The sequence below is a fragment of the Polyergus mexicanus genome, unplaced genomic scaffold (assembly GCF_030449975.1).
Source record: "Polyergus mexicanus isolate NDT 795.1 unplaced genomic scaffold, iyPolMexi1.0 SCAF_9, whole genome shotgun sequence".
Lineage (NCBI taxonomy): Eukaryota > Metazoa > Arthropoda > Insecta > Hymenoptera > Formicidae > Polyergus > Polyergus mexicanus.
In genome coordinates this window covers 2,835,632-2,862,436 of record NW_027223329.1, presented here as the reverse complement: position 1 = coordinate 2,862,436, position 26,805 = coordinate 2,835,632, and the positions used below count along the sequence as shown (strand labels likewise).

General features: G+C 36.0%; 2 protein-coding genes across 11 annotated transcripts in view; one reads left to right on the top strand and one right to left on the bottom strand.

The window, feature by feature from the left end:
• The window catches only part of LOC138936260 (uncharacterized), a 383,952-nt gene that overhangs the window by 17,108 nt on the left and 340,039 nt on the right, over nucleotides 1–26,805 (bottom strand). The gene's annotated exons all lie outside the window — the stretch shown is intronic.
• LOC138936250 (neural-cadherin) overlaps nucleotides 1–26,805 on the top strand; it is a 204,456-nt gene that overhangs the window by 19,627 nt on the left and 158,024 nt on the right. For 4 of the 8 annotated variants that reach the window (XM_070301494.1, XM_070301496.1, XM_070301504.1 and 1 more), the window contains exons 2-8: nucleotides 16,706–18,117; nucleotides 18,381–18,428; nucleotides 20,495–20,686; nucleotides 22,474–22,720; nucleotides 23,416–23,635; nucleotides 24,469–24,745; nucleotides 25,558–26,153. In XM_070301494.1, the coding sequence (XP_070157595.1) occupies nucleotides 16,812–18,117; nucleotides 18,381–18,428; nucleotides 20,495–20,686; nucleotides 22,474–22,720; nucleotides 23,416–23,635; nucleotides 24,469–24,745; nucleotides 25,558–26,153 (2,886 nt within the window). In that variant the 5' untranslated portion in view covers nucleotides 16,706–16,811. Of the gene's footprint in view, nucleotides 1–16,705; nucleotides 18,118–18,380; nucleotides 18,429–18,926; nucleotides 18,932–20,494; nucleotides 20,687–22,473; nucleotides 22,721–23,415; nucleotides 23,636–24,468; nucleotides 24,746–25,557; nucleotides 26,154–26,805 lie in introns of those variants that run through there. The other 4 variants (XM_070301497.1, XM_070301499.1, XM_070301498.1 and 1 more) reach the window with 4 other exon arrangements.

Below are 26,805 nucleotides of genomic sequence, written 5' to 3'. Positions count from 1 at the left end.
CCAATTTGAGCTCGTGAAATCGCGCGCTCTCGCAATTATATGAAATTATGAGTCGTAGCATTGTGTATAATTTCTCCGATCGCGTCCTAGGATTTCATCTGAAGGAGAAATACCAATTTCTCTCTCCTTCTCTCTTTTCTGTTTCTTATCTGTTCCTTTTTAGCATTTCCACGGTTCTCGCTCATTATTTACCCGCAATGTTTCCTATTACTCTACGTATGCTCGAACATTTATAATTGCAACGAGTTGTAACTTCCGACTCGTTTTGTATAATCTTTGACTGATCCTTAGAGGATTTAACCCCGGTATAAAAATAAATTTTGCCTCTCTACATTTCCACTTTCTCCGTATTTTGCTTCCGCTTCTCTTTGTAATCTGTGTTTCCTCTTTTTACAGCTCTATTATATTATATTATATCAGTTTGTATAATATCTGTGATCGCTCTCAGAAGATTTAATGCCGGGATAAAGTAAAATAGTAATTGTATCTCTCGCACTTTGTTTTCATTTCTCCCTTTACTTCCCGTATTTCAACAGATCTCCCCGCTTACTCATCTTGTTCCCCGTCCCTCTCCGGAAACGAGCTCATACATTTATAGTTAGAATGTAAAAACAAAATTCGTACTCGTTCGTATATAATTCTTGATTGTTCGCCGAGGATTGAATATCAGAATGAAATAAAATTTCTCCGCACACTGCGTGTCTCCTCTTTTTCTTTTTTATACATTTTTCCCTCTCTTTCCCCATTTCAACGATTCTACCCCTTTATTCATTCCGTCCCTGTTTCTCTTTACACAAGAGTTCTCTAATGCCGCAAGCACGCGTGCTCCTTCAACCGAAGCACGTTTGTCTCCTCGTTTGTCGACTCTCTTCCACTTTGGCTCCCTCTCTTGGCGACGCAATCCGCCTCCCCCACCAACCCTCTCGCACTTCCTCCCTCGTCTCTCTGTCGGCTTTTCGCTCTCCTTTCCTTTCCTATCCTATCGTCTCACCCGCTGAAAGTTTGTCGTCGTCGTCGTCGTCGTTTCGGTCGACTCCCCGTGTCGCTGCGGGATTTCCGCGAACCCTTGTCCTAGCGCTCCCCTTATATCAAGAGATCCCCAGAGTGCGGCAACCGAGACCGAAGGAGACAGATAGATCGCTAAGTTCTGACTCCTCCTTCTTTCTGACTCCCGACAAGAGGAGAGACGAGGTAAGAGAGAGAAAGGTGGGGAGGATGCTGGTGGAAGGTCAAAGACGCTAAATGGGGACGGAACAGAAGGAGATGGACAGAGGGTGCGAGGAGGATAAGCTGAAGGATATTAAACGAGGCGAGAGAAAAAAAGATGGATAGTTTAAAAGCTATAGTATCTCAAAGAGAGAGAGAGAGAAAAGAGAAAAAGCGAGCAATGTAGAAGGACGGAATAAAAAAAAAAGGAGGAAAGAGAAATAAAGAAAGAGAGAGAGAGAGAGAGGGAAATGGCGTCCTCCAACGGCAGCAGCCAAATATTTTACGAGCTAAACTGCGCCGGCGGCCTTTGCCCGCGAGAATCGATGTGCGAAGATCAGACGCCGCGTCGAGGGTGGTTCCTGCCTCCTTCCGGCCTGACGCCACCGCCGTCTCTCGCAGGACCGTTCGATAGCCGATTATAGGAGAAGAAAGTGAAGAGAACCTTCTTGACCGAAGGGCAGAAAAGGATTTTTCGATTTCCGATGATTCGTCTTCTCGTGAATTCGAAAGGTTGGCATCGCTAGCGCCCACGTTTTTACCAGCCAGTTGTCTCAGGACCGGAAATCGTAATTATCGAAGGAAATAAAGGGGAAGGGGTGGAGCTCGAGAGAGTTTGCTCGAATGGAAAGTGGAGAATCTAGTTAACCGAATGCCTGCGGCGGTCCGCTGAGAGAACTCGCCGCGTTTACTATTGATCACATGACTCTCGAGTCAGAAAAGTATTTACGGGGTGAACCGTAAGCTTTGATTTTGCCCGAACAACAGGAAGTAATTACTGTCCATTTGACACTCAGACAAGATTATTATATATGTATTATAATATTGGTGCGAGTAAATTATAATTTAAATTCGGATGTATGCAAAATTACATTAAACATGGGATTTTTGGAGTTTATGTGGTCGTGCGGTTGACAGCGACAGAGAGAGAGACGCACGGCTACACGTCGCACATAAATCGCTGTAAAGTTTGGTCGCGGGTGCCGGAAGAAGTTACACGAGGTGTAACTTCTTCCGAGTTACGATGAGGGCACTAACCGTAAATGGGACATACGAGATACCAAAGAGAATTGAACGAAAATATCTCACAGGTGACAGACTACGTTTTACGTTGGACATCAGCTGTTTCAGAGCTATTTTCGAACTTTCATACATTTACAGAAATATCATCATCAATCTTATAAATTAAAAAATGAACATTAATCGAGCCTATTTCTTTTACAAAAAACGATTCAGAAAAAAAATTAGAGATTAATATTTTACCTTGATAAAAATTATGAATAATTTTACTTTAATGAATCGCGAATGACGTCAATGTATAAAAAAATGTTTAATTTTTACTCTAAATAAATTAAATTTAAATATTATTAAATAAGTTAAATAAATAAATTAAATAAATTAAATTTAAAGTTAAATAATCGCTTCAAGGTAACTTGAATAAACGAAATATTTTTTACAACAAACTCGTTGAAAAATTGCCTTAAAATTTCTCGGAAGCTACGTTAGCAGGATCTCTCGAGACTGTCTAAAGCAAGATTCAATTCACGAGTGCAGGAAATGCTCACCGAATTTCTTGCGCTGCTCTTCACGTAGTAAATACACTTTCACACATGTAGCCGAAAAATCTTATATACCCGCATTCCTCGATTCTCTTCCATGGTCCCCTATCCGCTTTCATTTTATCGCCACCGAGTTTCCCGACATTATCAGGATTTGGCTTTCGTCGCGATGGAAAATCGGCCGCGTGCCACGCTCTCGAGCGCAGATTATCCAAAGAACCTGCGCATTCTCGATCGATCGCGAGTTATTACGTACCCTCGAATTAATCGAGTGCGGTTTGAGGCAGGATATATCGATACCCAGATTAAAGGAGGAAAAGAGAAATTATATTCTTATTGCACCGAATGCCCTGAAATCTTTCTTTTTCTTTCATGAACATATTTTTAAATCAAAATTTTAAAAGAATCTATCTATTTTCATTAAAATATCAAGATATTGACATTTTTATGTTACAAATGAATGAAAAATTCCACGACGTGAACTTGTATAAATAATAAATATATATAAAACTTTAATCTTTATCTAATTTTAAGTAAATTCTGCATTAATAAAATACAATTATTACATATTTATTTAGCATTAGCCTCTTTTTTAAGTTGTATTAGAACTGATGGTATTTTATGAGAAAGAAATACGACACTGAATGATAGCAGGATTTAATTTTGTTGAAATTCAAATCTCTCGTCACAATATTATTCTGTACTTCGAGAAGTATATAAAAGGAAGCGCGAATAATTCGGGATACTCCGTCCATTGCTGCTGATCGTCGGTGAGACTTGCTCTCCAAGTTCATTAAAGTTACCGGCAAAGCTATCCCGAAGTGATCGTGAGACATGGAGTTCGTAGCGACTAATGGTCTCCGACTCGCTTAAGAACAGCCGGATCCTCGTTATGATATTTCAGTGGGATCCTATGCTGGTATCTCGCCCACGACGTTAGAGCCACAATTGTCCGGAAATTTTCCAGATAAATATATCTGTCTACCGGCCATAGAAAACAGCGCCGTATTAATCCCGGTGATTTTTCTTGCGCTTAGGATCTGTCCAGAGATCACATCCATCATCGGCCGTAAATAATGTAAAACAATCCACGGGATTACATCAAATATCCGTGGGATATTTTGTGACAAATTTGGGGATGAGAGATCTGTTCTTGCAAAAGTATGCCGAGATGCTTTCTGTATCTATTCTGTCAAAGCTTATAATATTAAATAATAATAACGTTTTTTTTTTTTTATATATATAAAAATCGTAAATTAAAATTCTAATAGTCTATTCACGCTCTTGAACAAAAATCGAGAAAATTTTTAATACTGCGACGTAATTAATCCGGAATGGATCGATCTGTCAAGATTGTATCATTTTGATAAATTCCATACCTTTTGTATATTTCAGATAATTATTTAAATACGAATGTGTGCGCTATTCATAGATTCACATCGTTATTTTATTTTATCGCTCAAAATATATTCTGTGATAATTAACGATTTGTCCAACAAGTGCTTGTTCTCCAGAAGCAATTACGGCAAGAGCTGCACGTGTCGCGGTACACTAGCGTTGCAACTAATTAGAGTCAGATGATGACTCGAGCGACTAATTTATTTTTAAATTTGTTTCGTGAAATAACTGCATTAAAAAAATTAACAGAATAAACAACTTGACGAGAATAAAGTACATATTATAGATAATAGAAAATGTATATTAATTAAAAATGACATTTGTTATGTGAAATATAATTGAAACTGAAACGCCACGAAGATCATTAATGATCAGTTTCATAATCATTTTAGATAATTACTGGAAAGAGATAGAAAATAGATGAATGTAAAATTATATACAGGGTGTTCCCAATTTAAATGGCAAAACTTCAGGAGCGTGTAGGGGAGCGAAAAGCTGAGACAGAAAGTCCTTTAGAGGTTTGCTCGTTTTTCCTCCATTTTCGAGCGAAACCACAAAAAAAAGAAACAAAACAAGTTTTCGTTTCTTTACTTATTTATTTACATTTTATTTACGTTATCATCTATTTAATGCAGCTATTGTTCAAAACGTTGTCCTCTTGCAGCGATGCAAGCGTTACATCTAGCACTGACCTCATTAATTGCAGCTAGACATTGTTCTAGTGATATTTGGTGCCTTGCATCTATGATTCGGTCTCTTAATTGCTCTCTCGAATCCATTGACACCGTAAAGAATAACATCGAGTGTTTACATATGTAAGGAACCTTGAAGCGGAAAGTTTATTCCGTGCCAATCGACTCAAGAGAGCAACTGACAATGAGAGATTGAATTTTTGCGATTTTCTCTAAAATGGAGCAAAAAAAAAAAAACGAGCAAACCTCTAAAGGACTTCTTGTTTTAGTTTTTCGGTCCCCTACACGCTCTTACGAAGCTTTGCCATTTAAACCCTATGTATAACACATAATCAATATATAATATAATTATATAATCGCTATTAATCGCTCTACCGGGGGTGAAAAAAAAGAAGGATCGATCGGAAGTCTCTTTCGCCGGCGCGATTATCTCTCCCTGTTCTTCGTCGGTCGCGGCGACTTGTGTCGATACGCTCGTAACCCCTCATTAACCCCGTTCACAATTACAGTACGCAAGCTTCAACCCTCTCTCTCTCTCTCTCTCTCTCTCCTAACCTGTCATCGATCTTTTTCTTGTTTCTTTTCTCTCCCTTTCTTTCCCTCTATCTATCTATCTATCTATCTCGCTCTCGCCACGTCCCTCCTTTGTTCGTTACAACGAACATTCCGTCGTTGTCCAGACGGACGCGTCACTTTCTCAGAAAGCATTACGCAGCTCGTTAGCATGTGCTCTCCCCGGCCTCTTAATTGGCTCAATGGATCTCTTCACGTTCATCGCTAATCGCTGACACGAGAGCGTGGCCGTAGCCTGTAACTCCGCTCATCTCTAGCAAAGTATTTTGTATATACGCCCGCGGCTCGTTGGAAATATTTTAAATTTTATCACGTACTATAGCTTCTCCATAGGGAAAACTACACCGTCAAGAGTTAACGCGGATAGATGGAGTGGAAAATTTCTATGAGCGTGTTCCCGAAACGTTCCACGAAGTCGTGACTTTATTAATTTAAAATATGGCCGATAAAAACGAAGAGAAATTATTGGCGGTAATTTTAGTATTTTCTATTTTTATCAAAAATCAATCTGCAGATTATTCCTCGATTGAAATGTACGTTCGCATAATCTAAAAAAAAAGGAGTCCTTTCTAGAACAGGAAATATCGAGCGTCAGCAAATTTCTTTAACTGGATAATATTTTATACGGATATCCAATTTAAAAGGATATACGAGAGAGAGAGAAAAAGTAAAGTTTTGCAGAAGGATAAGTGAGGCTCCGCTAAACTTGACAGCAGATGAAAAGATTAAACGGTCCTTCTAATCCTTCTAATCCTCGAGGAGGATCACAGGGTGCAATAGGAAATATCGCACGTGCGCGCGGCCTTTGATAAAAGAACGAATCGCTCCTTCTAATAAGGATACTTCCCCGCAAACATGTCTCTCCCATCGGCGGTCTCAAATCATCCTTTCGACGTGCACGTGCAAAGTGTTTGTTAAACGGCACGCACGGCATATCAATTTTCATCGCCACCAAAGTACAATATATACCCTCGTGTATATTTTACTTCGATCTACGTCACGCATCTTGATCGTGCATAATGCGAGGAGAGCTATTACACACTTTGTTACCCCAGAAAATGAGCACCTCTTTAAGAAGACGAGTTAAAGAAAGAAATTTTATAGATGTTATAGTCGCAGACGTTATAGCCTGGAAAATCAGTTTGGAATTAAATTAATTTTTTTCGTTGCCGAAAATTTCGACACCTTATAATTGTAATCTTTCGCGTTGCCTATAACGTTTTCATCTATATAATATAACGTAATACAATAAAATTTTCAGAGAGCCTTGCATAAGCCAAAAATTCAGTAAGGCTACAAGGTTATACATATATTTATATTCTCTGAATATTATAATTAATATAAAATATATAATTACGTAAAGAAAATATTTATGTATATTCTGTTAATGATAATTTTATATGCAAATTCATTTCAGCTAGATGATAATAATTACCACGTTAATTACTTCAAATTCATCAGCTATAGTCAACATTCAACGAGCGAATAATAACGGACAATAGAGAAGAAATATGTATTGTCGCGAATTTGAAAATAAATTTTCGATATTTGTCGGAAAACTAACCGATATTACTTTACACAAAGACATGCGTCAAGCGGAGAAAATCGATGCTGTCAATACAGCGGAGCTTTTAAATCCACATGTTCTTCACCCGCTGATTGGTTGATTAAAATCATCGCGGCATCACATTCGGAGCAAATACACCGCCGTCAGTCACACGTTGGCTTTTTTTGCGGCAACCGGTTTTGCCCTACAACCGGTGCGGTTTATTTTAAAATAAAATTGATACTGACGTTAACTTCTCTCTCCCTGACGGCTTGTCGATTCAGACAAGCATTCGGCGAAACCCGCGCCCGCCAAATGTCTCATTTCATAAGCGTAACGAGCGACGAATGCAGGCTACGTGCGATCCGCTTTTCCGACATGCGTTTTCCCCGCGTCGACGAATTTTTTTTTTTTTTTTTTTTTTTCGTCGCATGAAATAATATTTGATCCGCGTTCGCGCCTCGTGGCATAGAGGTGTACTGAAATATTGATTTGTCATCGGCGACGTACACGTGGATTGAAATGTTGACAGTTTGCTTCTCCGAATTCTTTCTGTCGAGCGTTGAGTCTCACGCGAAGAAGCTTGTCATGCGTTCTTCGACAAGCACTAGATATCGTTCTTCTCTCTATGCTCGTTATATATATATATATATCTCCTTCTTTATTTATACGCAAAAAAAAATACAAAAAAAAAACAGTTAAAATACGCTAAATAACTTACATGTTTGAGAAAACACATTTTATATAGAAACTGCGAACGAATGATTAATTTAACTTTAATGAGTTTTCTCTCAAGCTTTTTAATTTAATATATATATATATATATATATATTTTGCGCCTTTTGTGATACTGGTTATTAACTGCATTATTGCAATGTTAGAAAAAAATTTCGTTCAAAAGGAGAAATGCAAATATTTATACTCTCTTTGAGCTTTTTGTTAAAATTTTTAATCGAAAAAGAAAGAGAGAGAATTCTTGATAAATATTAAATCTAGCATACTTTTATAATTTATCATTGAGTAATAATTAACTAATAATATTCGTAATGAACGACAAAAAATTCTGCAATAATTTAATTTTATTCCAGTGACTTATTAACATCGATTCATTTCATTAAGAGATAATATAATTGAATGAAAAATTCACAACGCGCGTGTTGGATTTTTCGATTAAAAATTTTTAATATTTTATTGAACACACGGAGGGAATGGATTGGTCGAGTAATTTTAACGCCGACTTTTCGTCGAATCAGACAACTTGCTCGGTGAAACATGTCACGTTGTTTCAATACAACATTCACCCAAATAGCGTTTGCGTTTGTACTGCAAACCGTACTCGTACATTGAACCGAATAGTGATGTCCGATTAGAATTCGCGTTCCCAGCAATTAGCGTATATTTTTTTCCGACAACGTCAACACAGAGTGTTGCCTTTCAATTGCCTGTAATATTATACGGGATGAACGTGAGCTCGCATGTACACGGTTCCATGAAAATAACTAAATATTAAACAAAATAACTATATATAAATAATCAAATGAAGTCAACGCAATGTGATTTAAATCATAGTCATATTTTAATCGTCAATGCTCTTTGCTGTGCGTACGTATTTTTTTTAAATTATTCAATATATTATTTTGTTATATTGATTATTAATTAATTTTTAATAATATTAATAATTTTTGTTCATTAATTATTTCCTTTTATTTCTTTCTTAACATTTTTAATAACATAGTTAAAATTAAATTCTTTATAATATTATAAACTTAACAATATTCTTATACATATGTAGAATTATTTGTATATTTCTAATCTTCGATATTTGAAATTGACACGTAATACATAAATTTCAATATTGTCTCAAATACTATATATTAAATATTATTTTCATAATTATATATCTCGTATTGAATAAGAGTTATTTGGATTTCGCCATAGAAATTAATAGATTAATTTTGCCTTTGCAAGACAATATAAAACTCTGTACAGAGAATATTTTTAATAATTATCATTCAGCATATTGGCTTGTAGAAGGAACGAGAGCAATTTTCTTTTTTTTTCTCTTAACATAAGTCGAGTTTTTTTATATTGCTGGCGATCGAAGTTCGTTATTCCACAGTGATTTGCGAATCTATATATGCTGTATATACATACGGTTTATTTAGTATTTGTGATGGCAGACTGCGCGCGCCCGATAAACAAACGGTAGTCGCTTCCGATTCTGTGTTTTTCAAACACCAAGTATACTCCTATTTATTTTAATAGCTTATCAATTCGTACAAATATGTGCTTTACCCATATATAAAGAAACAGTTGAAGAACAATTTTAATTAGTTATTATTTTCTTTCTCCTTGCAAGCAAAAAGATCAAGTTATAATAAATATTATTAATACGCGTTATCTTGAAAATTCGCTTTTATGCTTATTTTATTCCATTACGAAAAACAATATATTGTATTTTATAATGATATCTCTCTGATCAAAAAACACCTTATATAGTTATTTATATGAGATTATATGCAACGTTGTATTAAATCAGTGTCTATCGCAAACTACTCTATACTTCCGCGTAATCATAAGTACTTGATCCGATTGCGTAAGTATGCTATGTACCTCTAACGAGCCAATTTGTATGCAATAGAAAATCAGAAAGCATCCGTTAACTATTTCATACATCAGACATTCGCTTGAATCAACGTCAACGAATAGTGAGGGTCCACGAACAAGATTTTATAAATATTAATATTTCCACATCTATAAAAAAAAAAAAAAAAAAAAAAAAAAAATTTGGGAGATTACTCTATTTAAATATCTAAGATCAATACATATCTAAAGAGAAAAATTTGTTTTCTATATTTTTGTCGTAAAAAAGTCGTATTAAAATATATGAATATTAATTAATATGCGTCAATTATTCTATTATTACGCGCGAAGGCGTGTACAAAAGCTAATTAAGCTGCTTGTGTTCCATAATCAATTAAAAAAGAATGTAAACGCACGGTGACAGGTGGAGAAAATGCTTGCCTGCGCGAATTTTTCGCCTCAATAGCGATCGCGTTTGAGGATCTACAACAGATAAAGGACGCCTTGTGTTCCTTCGTAGAAATCGCAGCCATAATGAACACCCCGTGATGTACAAAGCGTGGGTTTTACGCTACGAGAGGTTTGTGGCAATATATTCTTAGGCGCATTTAAAAATCCTTTCTTCGTTGTTGTAAGGATCGTACCTGAATCCGCTGATAAGATTATTAAACTAAGCCTTTGGAATTACGATGGGGGAATGAATAAAGTACGTCTGAAGCGTCTTTCGCAAAGCGATCGGGGCAACTCACAGATTTTAATTCTAATTCTTCGATCTTATACAAATTTTGCATTGTAGAAATTAAATATATACTTCAAATATTAATAAAGCGAATCTATGTAAAATAAAAGTGTCGCGACACATTCATTCTTTTGCAAATTTTATAAATAATAATCCCCAGAAAATTTTATGCTGCAAAAAATGAAGAAAAAGAGATTAATATCTTGAAATTTATATCTAATTAAAATTTAATTTTTTCTCGCGGGGACGAGTTACAGCTGGAACCTTTCTCTTTTATGATGCGTGAGTAAAATCGCTATTGTGTCCTGAGGAAGCAGTAATTTTCGGCGGTAAGATTAATATTTATGACACTCTCCTAATGTTTACGTAATCATTCCGGATTTTAAACTGTATTATTTTAAACGAAGCTACGCATTGCGTGTCTATTTATCTAAAACGAAGATTATTGCCAGTAATGTTCTTTATCTACGAATATACGTATCGAGTATAATTAAATGAGCTTTACTTGATCTCGCAATTGTTATTAGATGTAAATGTGCAATCTCCGTCTCACTTCGTAAACATATAGTTTCACAAACAGAGATATTTCGCATCGCTCTTACGTCTACAGCTTACATTCCGTGTAATTATTCCGTTTCGACGACAGTTTAATTATTATTCCCTTTCTGATGGATGGACGAGTCTATTACGCTTTATACGGGATGGCTATTAATCCCGTTGATTAAAGTCGAGTTATTGGATCCTACGCTCCTCTTCGTTACTACGGTAACGCAGTAATTGTAGAGATACGCATTAAACATAGTCTCATCCTAGAAACGAACGATCGTAAGAAGATTATTCGATCCTTTCGCGTATTCAAATAAAATTGATGTAATTAACACTTGCGTAATCTTCGCATTTTTCTTTCTTTTTTTTTTTTTTTAAATATTTTCTCCGATTCTTGTGACACGTGTGACGATAGAAAATTAAATCATTTTCCGCTGTAATTAATTTTTTCAGATATACATTATTTTTAATAACTTGCAGTTTATTTTAACAAATAAATGAGAGATAAGTAAATGAATAAATAATATTAGGTGTACAACTTTGCTTCCGCCGTTTGTTTTTTTTCGAAATTCAAGGCTTTATTATAAAAAACTGGTTATACATTTATGAGAAAGTATTGTCCACTCCCAATGATCGTGCCAATTCTTTTCGACTTTGACTCGAGTCTTCATTAAGTAATGCCTCCAATTCCGCATCTTCGAAAACCTTCTTTCTTCCACCACTATGCCGGTCTTCGACGTGAAAATCATCGTTCTTGAAGCGTTGAAACCACTCACGACACGTTCTTTCGCTAATAGCGGCTTCACCATAAGTATTTGAGAGCATTCGATGAGCCTCGGCCGCAGATTTCTTCATATTGAAGCAGAAAATTAAAACCTCCCGCAAATGACGAGAATTTGGCACGTAAACTGACATTTTCAATCGAGAATAACTTTATGACGCAGACACAAATCGACTAATGTTTCTATGGGGTTATGTTGACAGATGCCCAAATTTATTGCGTGACGTCTATGATCTATTTATTTCGACCACTACTTACCGCTAAAGCCATCTATAGGAAAACGGCGGAAGCAAAGTTGTACACCTAATAAGTTATAAAACGTTATGGATGTAAAGGTTATAATATCGCGAAGAAAATTTTTCACAATACATTATTTTTGAATTCATATTCATTAAATCCATTAATAATACCAAGAGATATGTCATTAAATAATAACGCGGATATGTCTCTCGTATAAAAATTGATAATATAAGTGATAAATTTTGCACAGCACAGTATTTCGCAAATAATTAGATGGCATTGCCGGATATCGTATGTGCAATAATGCGTAAATTTATTTTCATCTCGATTAATATATAATCGTTCCAATAAGTTGCTAAATATATTCGATGTGGATTTCTCTAAATACATAGCTGCCTCTTTAAGCTCATTAATTAGCAATTTTATTTTATTTAATTCTTAATTCGATAGCATTGAATATATGATAAATATTTCGCATTATAACAGCGAAAATCGGAGCGAAGTAATTACTCGTTAATTTTTATTGACGATACACGATAATCGAAGAATATATAATTATGCGAATAATATTGTATTTCAAAATCGTGCGTATTGTTCCTAACAAGATTAAAAATTAAAATACTATTTACAAATATAATTAATAATCATTAACGGAGGAATTGTATTGTATATCATATTAAACATGGTTCATCGTAAGATCAATCAACAAATAATAATTAAAAATATTTTTTCTTATTTACAATTTGAAAAAAATTATGCGACGAAATTAAGTGCGCCCGTCGATTATCCCTTTCTCTTTCTCGAAAAAAAATTCGAGACGTTCTTCCGCCCGATTATCTCTGACAGGGATACGGCGAAGGGGAGGAGGAGGAGGAGGGGGGTGGGGTGGGTGGGGGGGTCTTGTGCGGGTGCATTACACTCGCAAGTGCATCGCGCCGATCTCGCAAGGTTAGTGTACCGGAATAAGCCGCGTTATTTTTTTTCTCTTTTTTTTTTTTTTTCTTTTTTCCAAGGATGTTCCCGCGAGATGTATCGTTTTTCGTGCTCGCTCGAAAGCTTGGTCGTCCCAGCTGAAGGCAAGTCACTTAATATGTTTCGAGGAGGGATTAGGTGTCGTGTTTCGTCGGACTTAACCGTGTATAATGTAGGCTCTGCCAGACTCGGCGGAGCATCTGCTTTCAAGCCCTCGACTCCATGTCCCTCCGAGGGACTCGAGGTCTCGACTTCTCGAGGCCGCTGGGGAGATTGAAAACACTGAGCCAGAGAGAGAGAGAGAGAGAGAGAGAGAGAGAGAGAGAGAGAGAGAGAGAGAGAGAGAGAGAACGCTCTTATGTACGAGCGCATTCACACATTCGCGAGTTGGTTGTGAATGTGTGCGAGTATAGACTATGACTGACATATAGGGATGACATACCGATAGGTGAATTCAATACGTATCGCTGCCGCTAACGCGATTCGCAATTGTCAGGGAGTTATTGAAAGCGTTTAAATAAGTATTGAGTTAGTATTTAATATTAAAATTTGTCGTCGACGTATATGTGCGGCTATTGAACTAAATCTGGATACTCTATTCGTATAATGTAACATGTCGCACAAATGTTTTTCGAATTTTTGTTTAGGAAACATTCCGAAGCAATGCATATTATATATAATAATATTTAATATGTAATAAATTTATATATATTATTTTATTTATATATATTATTATTTATATATATTATATCCATGTATATATATATATGTATATATTTATAAAATATATAATAAATAGTCCTATATATGATTCGTTGCACGCATGTGATAAGCAGCGAATTCGAATTTGAATTAATTTCTTTGATATATACAGGATGGGGCATTTATATTGAGACACGTAAATATATAAAAAATAAAGCGAAATAGAAAGAAACGTTTCGGACAAAAGTTGTTCGATTCTAAGGGGACCATAAGATGGTGCCATTAGTTTGACCTTGGGTGGAGGCGCTTCGGAGATTTCAATGTCAATTTTGTTTTATTTTCTTTACACCAATTGACGTCTCTCATTTCTTGAGCTTAAAATATTAAGGTAACCTTATCGCAAAATAAATAATTTCATGAGATATTAATTTCATGGTTTATGTAAAATTATGTCCAAGTAAAGTAATAGAATAAAATATAAAATATCTCGTAAACTATTAAACTTTTCGCCATCATATCCCAATAACTTTTTATGCAGAATATTGAAAGGAATCGATTTATGTAAAAAAATTGGGGTGTTTCTATTTAAAAAAAAAAAACAAGATTGACATTGAAATCTCCGAAGCGCCTCCACCCAAGATCAAACTAATGAAACCATCTTATGATCCTCTTAGAACCGAACAACTTTTGTCTGAAACACTGCTTTATTTTTTAGATATTTAGGTGTCTCAATACATAATAAATGCCCCACCCTATTTTTAGAAGTATATTACGGTACCCGTTTCTACATCGAGGAATAAAAACTACGTTACGAGAATAAGTAAAAATAATAATAATAATAATAATAACTATATAACGAGATTAATTTACGTGGCTCTAAAAGATATTCTTTAAATATTCCGAAAGCTTGCACATATTTCCGATATTTTTACATGCGCGTAATTTATTGCGAATTTAAATTCTCGATCATATTAACGCACGAGTAACATTTTCTCTCATTTAAACATCTCGCAAAAATAATTATATACCTTGCTTTGATCGATTAATCACGTTCGATTAATTATAACAATAATTTTCCGAGCAAATTATCGGTTAATAAAAATTTTCAATCGAAGGGATCGAGTTTAGTATTAACCATAATTTGAATATTTTTATCTGTCGATAATATATGTATCGAAAAACATGCTTTTTCTCCGAAAACCTCAATAACTGTCAAAGATATAAGTCTACGCTTCTTATTTCGTGCGATATTACAGGGGCAGAGATACAGTATCTAATATTGTAGGTCGTGTTTCAAGCGCGCTACATTACAAAGGCAGTTATGTTGGTATATTTCTTTTTTTTTCGGTACGACCATCTCGGAGCGGTTTCAAACTTAAACGAGCCGCGGCTGACCTCACATCCGCTTCTCTTGGGGCGTGAATAGAATCAAATGGAACGGAGGGTTACTAAATGACAATGGTCAACTCGTACGCGCCGGTTCTTATTTCCGGTACAGAGATGCGGACATTGTTCATCGCATCCTGCGTAGCGTATGACAGTGAAAAGCACGTTGATCGCCGTATTCTCTTTTTCACTCATATCCCAATTACTTTAGACAACGATACTTTCTTATCGCGTATTTCCTTACGATAATTTGTCCTCAAAAATTTGATAAAATTTTTATAAATGATAAAAGTAATTAAAATATAAAATCATTCACGTGGTGCTATTTATTTTATATGTATAAAAATCTAACGATATTTTTATATATTAAAGGAAAAAAGAAAATAACTGCTCAACATCTCGCGAGCATTTTATAATCAATTCTTTTCAGAATTTAGTTAAGATATTGATGACACGTATTGCAAGGTAAATGCAAGCTCGTAAGAGGATTGGGATTATCGTTATGTGTCGAGAAAGGTGTTTTCATAAACGTGCAATTACCATTCAAATGGCCAAATTTGCACTTTTATTCAGCTTATGTCTTTATCTTTAGAATTATGATGTTTTTTTTCCTTCTCGGAATATATTATCATAATACCAAAATTTTATAAACGTACAATGCCAATTTTATGCGAATGATTACAGTACTTTTACAATAACTACGTGCAAAAAAAAAAAAAAAAATTAAGAGTCGAAAAGATAAAATTATATTAAACTTCATATCAGATTTTTGCTATTTGTATACACAAAGTATCAATAAAAAATTAATTATAATAATATAAATGATTGGATTATTTAGATTTACGTAATCTTGAGATGAGAATTTCCAATTTATATAATTGTTCCTAATATCATTCTCAATATCAATCTCTCTCTCTCTCTCTTTCTCTTTCAATCAAAAATAAAAATATCACTTTAATCACATAACAAACTATAAAACAACATATAAATATAATACAATATTTTGATATTATATGCCTGTAATAATTTATTGCAGTTTTGATTACTTTTGAAACTTTTCTACCACTTTATTAAATCTGGAGATCGAAGCGGATTTTAATTTCAGTTTCTCTTTATATTTTAGAAAAGAACTGAAGGACAAAAGAAAGCGCGAAGCACCCGATATATTTCATAAGTAACGATTCAACGCACGTTATAGTCGTGCGCATAATATTTTTCTGACTAGTATTAAATAACAATATGTTATAAAATAAAATAAAAATATAATATATGTAATTTAAATATATAATTCATTTATTTACTTGTAAGCGGGAAAATTTCTCCTTTAATACATTATTCAATGTTTATAGCGGATAGTGTCGCAGTGATGACGTCTGCAAATTAAATTTTTTTACGTTAAAGAAACGTATGCATTTCATTAAATGCCAATCTTTGCAAAGGTTTGACGCTATAAAAAAGCTAAACGTTTCATATAAAAAATTTGATTTTATGAAAACTCTGCGACATCAGCAGACAATATTGTGAACGTACAAATTAAATTACGTATCAAATTGGAAAATAATAATAAACAGAGAGAAAATAAAGCAATTATTAAAAGAAAAGAGACAGATAATAAAATAATTGTAATTTATATATATATATATATATATATATATATAAATCTTAAGATGAGTCTTCATTTATTAAAACTTGGTTCGTTAAACCAAAAGCAAGTGTAATCTTCATGTTAATCTATTATCTTTCGTTTTTTAACTGACAATTTTCTCTGTTATCTATTTTTAGTTGGCGTCAGCACTGATGCTCTAATAAAGGTACTGGAATTTTAAGAGAGAAAGAGAGAGAGAGAGAGAGAGCAAGAGCTTTGGAAGAACGGGATAAATAAAGCAAGATGTGGCGCGTACGAGTCATCGTCTTCCTATTGGCAGCCACTTGCGTCACCTATGCCAAGGTGGCTGTGTTGCCGCACGACGTTTACCCCGGTTACGAGGTGACACAATTCCGGGGCGACGCGAGTCGTCCTTCCAACTTTCGCCTCCTGGAGACCGGCTTCTCCAAGTACTTCACCGTGCTGTGCAACGGCCTAGTGATGACGACATCGGATCTAACGCCGTTGGTGGACCGTCCGGTCAACCTGATCGTCTTGGAGGAATTGGCTAACGGCACGCAGACCCACGACCTTCACCTTTACGTCATAAATCGTCGGAACATGCTGACCTTCTCGCACGATTGCCTCGGCGAGGGTGAAGTAGCGGAGAACTCGCCGGCCGGCACGCGAATAGACGGATTTCCGGTTCTGCGAGCGCGCGGTAACTTCCCGGTTCATTACAAGATCCTACCAGACGATAACGGGGATCGTCCGTTCGCCCTTCGCGAGAACGAGTCCAATGAGACCGGCTTCAATCTCACCCTGAAGAGCCAGATGCAGGGTGTCCGGATAGTGACGGCGAAACCATTGGATCGGGAGGTACGCAGTCTCTATACCATCGTCATACACGCGTCGGATGGTAACTTTCTCAGCACATCGAAGATTAGGGGTATCGTTCACGTGCTCGATGAGAACGACAACAGCCCAATCTTCGATTACGAGGGCTACATCTTCGATATCAGACCGACTGATATCAAGGGTAACTTGCCCTCGCTGCCCGGCTGGAAGAGATTCTCCACCATCGGCAAGGTCACGGCCAAAGACGCTGACGGGGACAAGGTCGCGTACAAGCAGATCACGCCCAGCAGTCTAGTGATCGTTGTGCCGCAAACTGGCGAGCTGCTGCTGGCCGATGAGCCGGAAGTTAGCCCGGATCAGGATACCGTGTGCGATCTACTCGTCGAGGCGCATGATCTACGAACGCCGAGTAGGAGCGCCGAGAAACCGGTCCACGTCATGGTGAAATTCCACACCACAAAGCCGGACGTACAGCCGGAGGTGCACCGGATACAAAAGAGAAGGGTCACCCGGGCGGTGCGACCGACGAAGAAGGTCGATTTTACGGAGGCGGACGGCAATATCGAGGGCAAGATCGCGTTTTATCTTGAGAAGGAGAACGAGAAAGAGACTTATAAGATAAGGGACGAGAATAAATGGGTCACCGTGGGCGCCAACGGTTCTGTCATGGTCAAACAAAAGTGGGACTATGAGGAGCTAGGTCCAGAAAAAACTATCGATTTCTGGGTTACTATCACAAACACAGGTACAGGTAATATCACAAAAATTTTCTATACATTTTATATCTATAAATCTCTTTGGCCAATTTGCTGTCAATTTTTTTTTTTTTTTTTCGTAAGTATTTAATAAAATTTATTTCATATCGTTTTATATTATGTAGGTATATATTTAAAAAATTATTACTTTAATCTCACAGTTAGTTTGTATTTTTGACACAATGAACGGTATTCGAGATGTAAAATTTTTCATATTGTTTAATTAATTTTTACTTTTATTGGTGTTCCACGCCTCAAGAGCCATGCGCGCGATATCCACCCGGCGTCCCATGTCCATTTTACGATGGTATAATTTTTTATTTATACAATTATTGCCTGAAGTAGTTTTTCAACTGGCACATTTCACGATCCGTTCTCACACATTCACGCTTTTCTCTAATTCATACTCTATCCTTGGGGGCTCCATTTATTATTGTGATATTTCTGTCTTGAGTACAGGTGGATAAGAACATTGGCAGCAAATATAACTCATAATAGATTATAAATATATACGGCAATAATCAATTTTAAAAATGTGCAATATATTTTTTATCTGTTTTTAACATCCAGATATGTTTTTGCATAAATTTTAAGTACTCTTAAGAAGCACAATAATTTCTATAATTATAATAATAATTTTATTTCTAGCAATATATAGTTATGAAATAACACATTGCGATTTATTAAACAAGATATTTATTGCCGTATTTATTAATAATTTCTTCTTTCCACGCATATATTATATAGATCTAATAATAATTATAACTCTCTTTTCTTTTCTCGCATCATCGGCTTCCAAAGGATTCCAATGTAAGTAGCAATCCATATCGCCTCCTTCATTAATAAACAAATAATATGAATGTAATTGAATAATTGAATATCGATACATTTCATATTGCTTTCACATTGCATTTTAATATCTCTCAAAAAATATTTCTGTTTACATGCTTTTAGTAAAATTTTAGAAGTAGCAAAATAAATTACTATTTATCAGCGCTGAACGCACATAAAATATGCATATACTTATATAAGGGAACACCAAAGGATAAATCTCGTTAAAAAGCTAATCGAATCTCTCATTTTCAAGCAAGTGTAACTATACACGAGCATGAAAAAATACATGTATGCTGGATTAAATGTTCGTCGTGTAATTTAATATAATTAAATTTCTCTCAACAATATATTGGGTGATTGCATAAGTTCGTGCCCGATTTAAATATAAACTTCAATAGATTATATTTTAGAGATAACACTTTTATTAATCAATTATATAGTCTTCATTCTTTTCTACAATGGTTTTCCAACCATCTATAAGCTTGTCGATTCCATTTTTGAAGAAAGAACTTGCTTTTTCTTGAAAAAAATTTGTAAGGTGGTTTTCGACAGCTTCCTCGGAATTGAGATTCTTGCCATTTAAACTATTCTGCAAAGACCGAAACAGATAAAAATCTGAAGGCGCAATATCTGGAGAATATGGCGGGTGCTGCAGAATTTCCCATTGCAACTCCTGCAGTTTTCCTGCAGCTTATTCCTTTCAGTCAGGAGATGCGGCATCCACGTATCAAGCTTGGAAATGTATCCAAGCTTTTTTAAATGACGAAAAGCGGTTGAATTATCGATGTTCAGCCTCTCAGCAATATCCTCAGTTGTAATCCTTGGGTTTCTTTCCACTAAGGCATGCACAATGTCATCATCGATGCCAGAAGGCCGTTCAGAGCGGGGTTGATCCTCCATGTTAAAATCACCATTTCGAAATCTGCCAAACCACTTTTTGACTGTTCGGAGAGCAGGAGCGCGGTCCAAATAAACGCTTTGAATATTTTTTTGTGCAATCCCAACACTCACGCCTTTCCGAAATTCATATAGCATTACATGCTGCAAATGCAGCTTTCCGTTCTCCATTTTTAATGATTTCTCTTATGCACAAATGAACTTATCTGAACAATATCTAACGCTAAATTGACATAAGACAACGTCATCTATTCGGTGTAAGCAACAATTACCACACGAAAACAATAGAACTCCGCCATGCAGTAACTTAATGCCATCTATGAAAATCGGGCACGAACTTATGCAATCATCCAATATTTCATTATATAAAATTTAATTCAATCTATTGTCTCTTAAAAAGAATATAATAAATAAAAAAATATATATATATAATTTACTTTTGTTGCTTAAATAATATCGAATTGAATTCGTTTCGAAATCTGCTGTTATTTTTTAGAATGTTCCATTAAAAATTAGCCTTAAAATAGCATGGCAAGGATAAAAATTTCGCGACACGCAAGTGGCGTACAAGCAACTGCTCTAACATGCCAATAGTGCTCTCATGGCTGCTACGTATACGCGGTAATCGATGTGACGTTATAGATACCGACAATCAGCGCGTCATCATCAATATGAAGGATGTCAATGACGAGCCTCCGTATTTCATTAATCGGCCTCTACCGATGCAAACGGTCGTCCAGTTGAACGCACCGCCGAACACTCACGTGTTTACCCTCCAAGCCAGGGATCCCGACACCGACCATAACATCCATTACTTCATCGTACGAGATCGAAGTACGTAATAACACGAGTAATCGAGGTTCGATATCTCAATCATTAACGCTCGCGCCCTCTCTCCACCATATCGCCATAATAATCGCCATTATTAATCGTATTTGAAAATTTTTATATAGCCAATCTTTCATAACAATGCAATCTAATTAATGAAAACAGTTTTCTTCAAACAAATTTCGAAACAATTTTTTTCTTCAAAAGAAAATGTAAAATTACATATCTCGAGGAATGATTAATTAGCGATTGTATTAATTCTCTTTATATTAATATTTTTTTATAATAAAAATTATTGTGCAAAATTGCACATATATTTAATTATTTTATTTTATAAAAAATATTAATTTTCATATTAGCAGGGAAGAGTAGTATAGAAAAATTGTTCTGATAAATACTGAATTACTTGCATTTAAAAAGATTAATTGTTTAATTTGTTTAGATAAAATATTAAAGAATTTGATGGTGAATTTTTCATTATATAGGAAAATGTTGTGTTAATCGAGCAATAGACTGTACACATTAATTACAAAGGAAATATGTGTGATGGATTTAACATGTAAGTGTCACATAGAGACATGCGAAAACAATGGCGTATATATACGGGCTAATTATTAATTTACATGTATCGTATCGGTGCAAAAACGCATATCGACCTCGTCGCAAATGCATCCGATGATTACAACATGATGATCCGCTATCACATTTTGCAATTTACGAGATTATACCGTAATGATGTTATTACGCCGAATGCTTTCCCACAACAATCAATGTGATAAACAATTTTTGCCTAGTACAAAGTATGCCTATAATTTCTCGCTGCGATAATAATATCTTAAATGCTATCAAACTGAAGTTAAATTAAAATTTACCACTCGGTTCCTCTAACTATCCGACCATTCACGGATTTTCAACAAAAATCTACATTTATATGATTTTATATACGTATATAAACTAAGCTATTTCAACCTGATTTTTTAATATTATATAAATACGAGAAAAAGAATAATTTTATTAGGTGTGCAACTTTGCTTCCGCCATTTTTTTTCCGAAATTCGAGGCTTTATTGTAAAAAACTGGTTATACATTTATGATTCAAAGTATTGTCCACTCCCAATGATCGTGCCAATTCTTTTTGACTTTGACTCGAGTCTTCATTAAGTAATGCCTCCAATTCTGCATCTTCGAAAACCTTCTCCCTTCCACCGCTATGCCGGTCTTCGACGTGAAAATCACCGTTCTTGAAGCGTTGAAACCACTCACGATACGTTCTTTCACTAATAGCGGCTTCACCATAAGTATTTGAGAGCATTCGATGAGCCTCAGCCGCAGATTTCTTCATATTGAAGCAGAAAATTAAAACCTCCCGCAAATGACGAGAATTTGGCTCGTAAATTGACATTTTCAATCGAGAATAACTTTATGATGCAGACACAAATCGACTAATGTTTCTATGGGGTTATGTTGACAGATGCCCAAGTTTATTGCATGACGTCTATGATCTATTTATTTCGACCACTACTTACCGCTAAAGCCATCTATAGGAAAACGACGGAAGCAAAGTTGTACACCTAATATTTTTATGCATCAAAATTTAATAATATCAGAGAACGTTTTTTCATGCACTTTAATTATTCCATTTCTCAATAATTTAAATATACAGAAACGCATAATCATGCATTATTGTACAATTAATTCTGAGATCTTCATTAACTGGGAGGCTATCACATAGATAATGCCTGCTTTAATCAATTAATTAATTAATTAATTAATTATCCGCTATGCACACGCAGCTGGTGGCCGCTTTGAGGTCGACGAGAGATCGGGGGTAGTACGTACTCGTGGTACCGACCTCTTCCAGCTGGATATGGAGTACGTCCTTTACGTGAAAGCCGAGGATCAGAACGGTCGTATCGACGAGAGGCGTTACCAGTCGACTCCTGAGGAGAGACTATCGATCGTCGGTGGAAAACGCGCACCGCAGTTCTATATGACGGCGTACGAGGCCGAGATACCGGAAAACCAGAAGAAAGATTCCGAGTTAGTTCGCAAGTTCCAATAATCCAATTTGATTCTCTTAGATTCGAGTTTGTATGAATCTCAAGGAAGATCTGAAGTTTCCTTGAGAGATTTTTACGTCATTTTAAATAAATAATAATTTGACGATATTTTTGCGATGGAATTTATAATCTTAATATATAAATTGTTATTATATATAATTGTAGAAAATAAATAAAAAAAGCGGTTTCTATAATTATACATACGTTGCTCTTTTAATATTGCAAATTATATAAAAATTTTTTAAATAAAAAGATTACTGGTATCTCTTTTTGCAACCATTTGTAAAAATGTCAATATAAACAAAGAAATTGTGAGATTTTTTTTTTTTTTTTTTTTTAGGAATTAATTGTTTTTAGAAATCAAGCGAGTTGATGTTGGATTATTTACTGCTTTTATATATTTTTCTCTCGTCCAACTTATCTATGTCCATTTATACGTTCCCGATATTATTTGTCAGCTCAAGACTGTTTTGCGTTTGATTATCGTAGCTGAGAGACCAGTTTACTTTCGAGATTGTTTGTCTTCGATGGATTCTATAGTTGACTTTTCGAATTTCAATCTGAATTACTTTTGCACGATATGCAAACAAGATTTATTCGGGGATACTTTATATCGCTCATTTCTGAGCGTCGACAGGATGTTCGTGCAAATGTCACGTGTTGAAAACTTTTCAGCATAATATCGGTGAAAGCCAAGTCGTTCGCCGATCGGGAGATACGCTACACGCTGAAGGCGCAAGGTCAAGGAGCCGCAGGTACATTCAACATCGGGCCGACTTCTGGGATCGTGAAACTTGCGAAAGAACTGGATTTTGAGGATCTGCGGCAGCCCCACATTTATTCCCTGATAGTGACAGCTACGGAGGACTCAGGTGGTTTCTCGACATCAGTCGAGGTAAGCGGATTTATGTTTCTCTCCAATTTTGTCGTTGTGTTATACACGCGATAGAAATAACACGTTCCTTCCCTTCCGCGGAGAATACTAAGCTATGTATCTGCGTGCTATTGTTTCTTTTCTCGTTGAGTGCAACGTGTTACTTGTTTCAAGAACTAATACCCGTATTCATAGTCCGTCCTTGAGGAATAAGGATTCCTTGTTCCTCGTTCCATGTTTCATAAACTTTCCTTGACCGAACAAGGAATCTTATTGACTCCCTTATCTCAAGGAAGGTCACGAGCTTCCTTGAGGAGTGATGCGACCTTTTTAGCAGACAATACGCAGAATATAACCAAATATAACCTCCAAAAGTTAGTTTCGTTACATTTGTGGTTTTGTGGTTATTTGTTGTCGCGCTCTCAAACTGAAAGTGTATAAAGGAAAAAGAGATAATGGACAATGAATTTTTAAATGATTCTGACGATGGATTTGAAGACGAAAATCCAGAGAATCGGATTCTGTGGCGGATTTCAAAAAGATACACATTCGCGATTGGGAAAATCTCGTGGAATTTTTTGAAGATACGAAAAAGTTTTCGTATGTATTATATGAAATTAGTTGCAGGCAGCATAAAACGGTGCTGCCTCCAGTCGGTCACTAAAAATCCCTAAAATATTCCTTCCGTCTGAAAGGGAGACTCGAGGTCCATCTATGAAACAAGGTGGCCTTGCAGATTCAAGGAATCCTTCATGGAGGCTTCCTCCGTCCTTAAAATAAGGAAGGACTATGAATACGGGTATTAATGTCGAGCAATATGAGCGTTTCGCTCATATTTATTGTTTAATTTTTAGCTAACGATTCGAGTATCCGATGTAAACGATAATGCTCCCAAATTTGAACTACCGGATTATCAAGCTCACAACGTCGACGAAGATATCCCACTGGGGACGAATATATTGAAAGTCAAGGCGACCGACGCTGATTCCGGGGCAAATGCGGAAATAGAATATTTAGTGTCCGACGATCACTTCAGTGTGGACTCCAATGGCATTATCGTTAATAATAAGCAACTCGATGCGGACAACAACAACGCTTATTACGAATTCATCGTTACCGCTAAGGACAAGGGTAAGTCGTGAGGAAATAATGAATATGTTTTTCCCGTACAAATCAAACCATCTCAATATTTTTTATCTTTTGTAATCAATCAGTTTATAATTTATCTATCGTATCATATTATCGATTGTCAACTTTTGCGGATAATCGCTGATGTTTCATCGATACCTGCTTCGCTGAAAAAAAAAAAAAAAAAAACGTCGGATATCCCGAAGTCGATGTTACCCGAAGATTTGGTCGCGTAAAAAGTGCGAAGATCGGAGGAGACGTTCTTTTATACGTTCTGTCAGCAAGCGGAGGATCAGCTCCGAACGGCTAAATCTCACGGATTTGGTTTTCAAACGAGCTCCAAATCCCTGTCTTGCGTCGCCCGGTATCAAGCACGAATTCGCGTAGACGCAAATATACGTTATTTGCATATATACGACGCGAATGCGGGACGATTTCCAAACAAGTAGCGGCTTAATTGGAAATAAAGCGGCAGAATCGACGTGTGCACTTTTATTTATTGCTCGCTCGTGCATGCGTGAATGGCCTCGTGGCGAGGTTTGACGTTGCGATAAACGTGCATTCCTATCACACGCATTTCGCATTCAATAATTTAAATTGATAGAACGCGATTCTCATAATGTTTAAATCGATACCGTCGTTGCAATAGACACGATTTATTACACTGTTGTTGTTAATTTTTAAGTTAGAGAGAGAGAGAGAGAGAGAGAGAGAGAGAGAGAGAGAGAGAGAGAGAGAGAGATTGTCGCATATAATATAATTAAATTTTTTAATAATTATATTTAATACACATGACTGATGGAGTTTATCTTCAGGAGAGCCGTCGAAAACCGGCACAGCGACGGTACGGATATACACGAAGAATAAAAACGATGAAGAACCAAAATTCTCCCAGCAAGTTTACACGCCTAACGTCGACGAGAACGCCGGACCGAACACCCTGGTGACCACCGTCGTAGCGTCCGATAAAGACGGCGATAACGTGCGATTCCGATTCGTCGGCGGGAACACCACGTCGGGGCAGTTCGTGATCGAAGAGATTACGGGAGTGATTCGTCTTCACGGCAAGGAGATCTCCCTAGATCGCGACAAGTACGAGCTAAATGTCACCGCCTTGGACGACGGTGCGTGCTGTCCGAACGGCGACCTAACCATCCACACCAGCACCGCGGTCGTCGTCGTCTTTATAACCGACGTGAACGACAACAAGCCGGTGTTCAAAGATTGCGGCATGTATTACCCGAAAGTGGAAGAGGGTGCGCCGAACGGCAGCACTGTCATTAAGGTACAGGCTACTGATGAGGACAAGGGTGTCAACGGGCAGGTCAAATACTCGATCGTCCAGCAGCCCAATCAAAAGGGCACCAAGTTCACCGTCGACGAAGAGACTGGTCAAGTCTTGACCAACAAGGTACCTTTCATTCAATATATTTCATATTTTAGTATTATTTTTTTAATTATTATTCATATTTTATTATTTTATTTATAGTTTTAAAGAGAGAGAGAGAGAGAGAGAATGAATTTTTACATTTTCGTTTAGCAAAAGACGTAGATGAAAATTGATTTCTAATATATTTTTACGTTCGATTCTTTTTTCGATTCGAAGCTTTCAATAAAGACATAAATGTTGTGTTAACTTTATTATCAAAGTGCATTGGCTTTAAAAGAGTGACTTTCATGCAAATATAAATTCGCATATAATGTAGAGTATTTAATATTCTTTGAATACATTAACAAGCATCTAACAATCACCTAATTTACCTTTCCACCATGTTACCTCGCCATCTTTTATACGTATCGTATAGACCGAGCGATAAACACGCGAGGCACTTAACACTTTAATTATCGCTCGTGTCGCGAATCCATAAAGATCTCTAACAATGAGATATCAGCAGCATATATTCATTTCGTCAGTTTCTACCAATTCTCGCTTTTTTATATCTTCGCTACATTCACCAAAAAAAAAAAAAAAAAAAAAAAAAATCACATTTTACCTATTTTACTAAATGTATAAAAGATTTTGAAACGATTTTAAAATTTAATTAGTTGTGTTGTTTTAATTA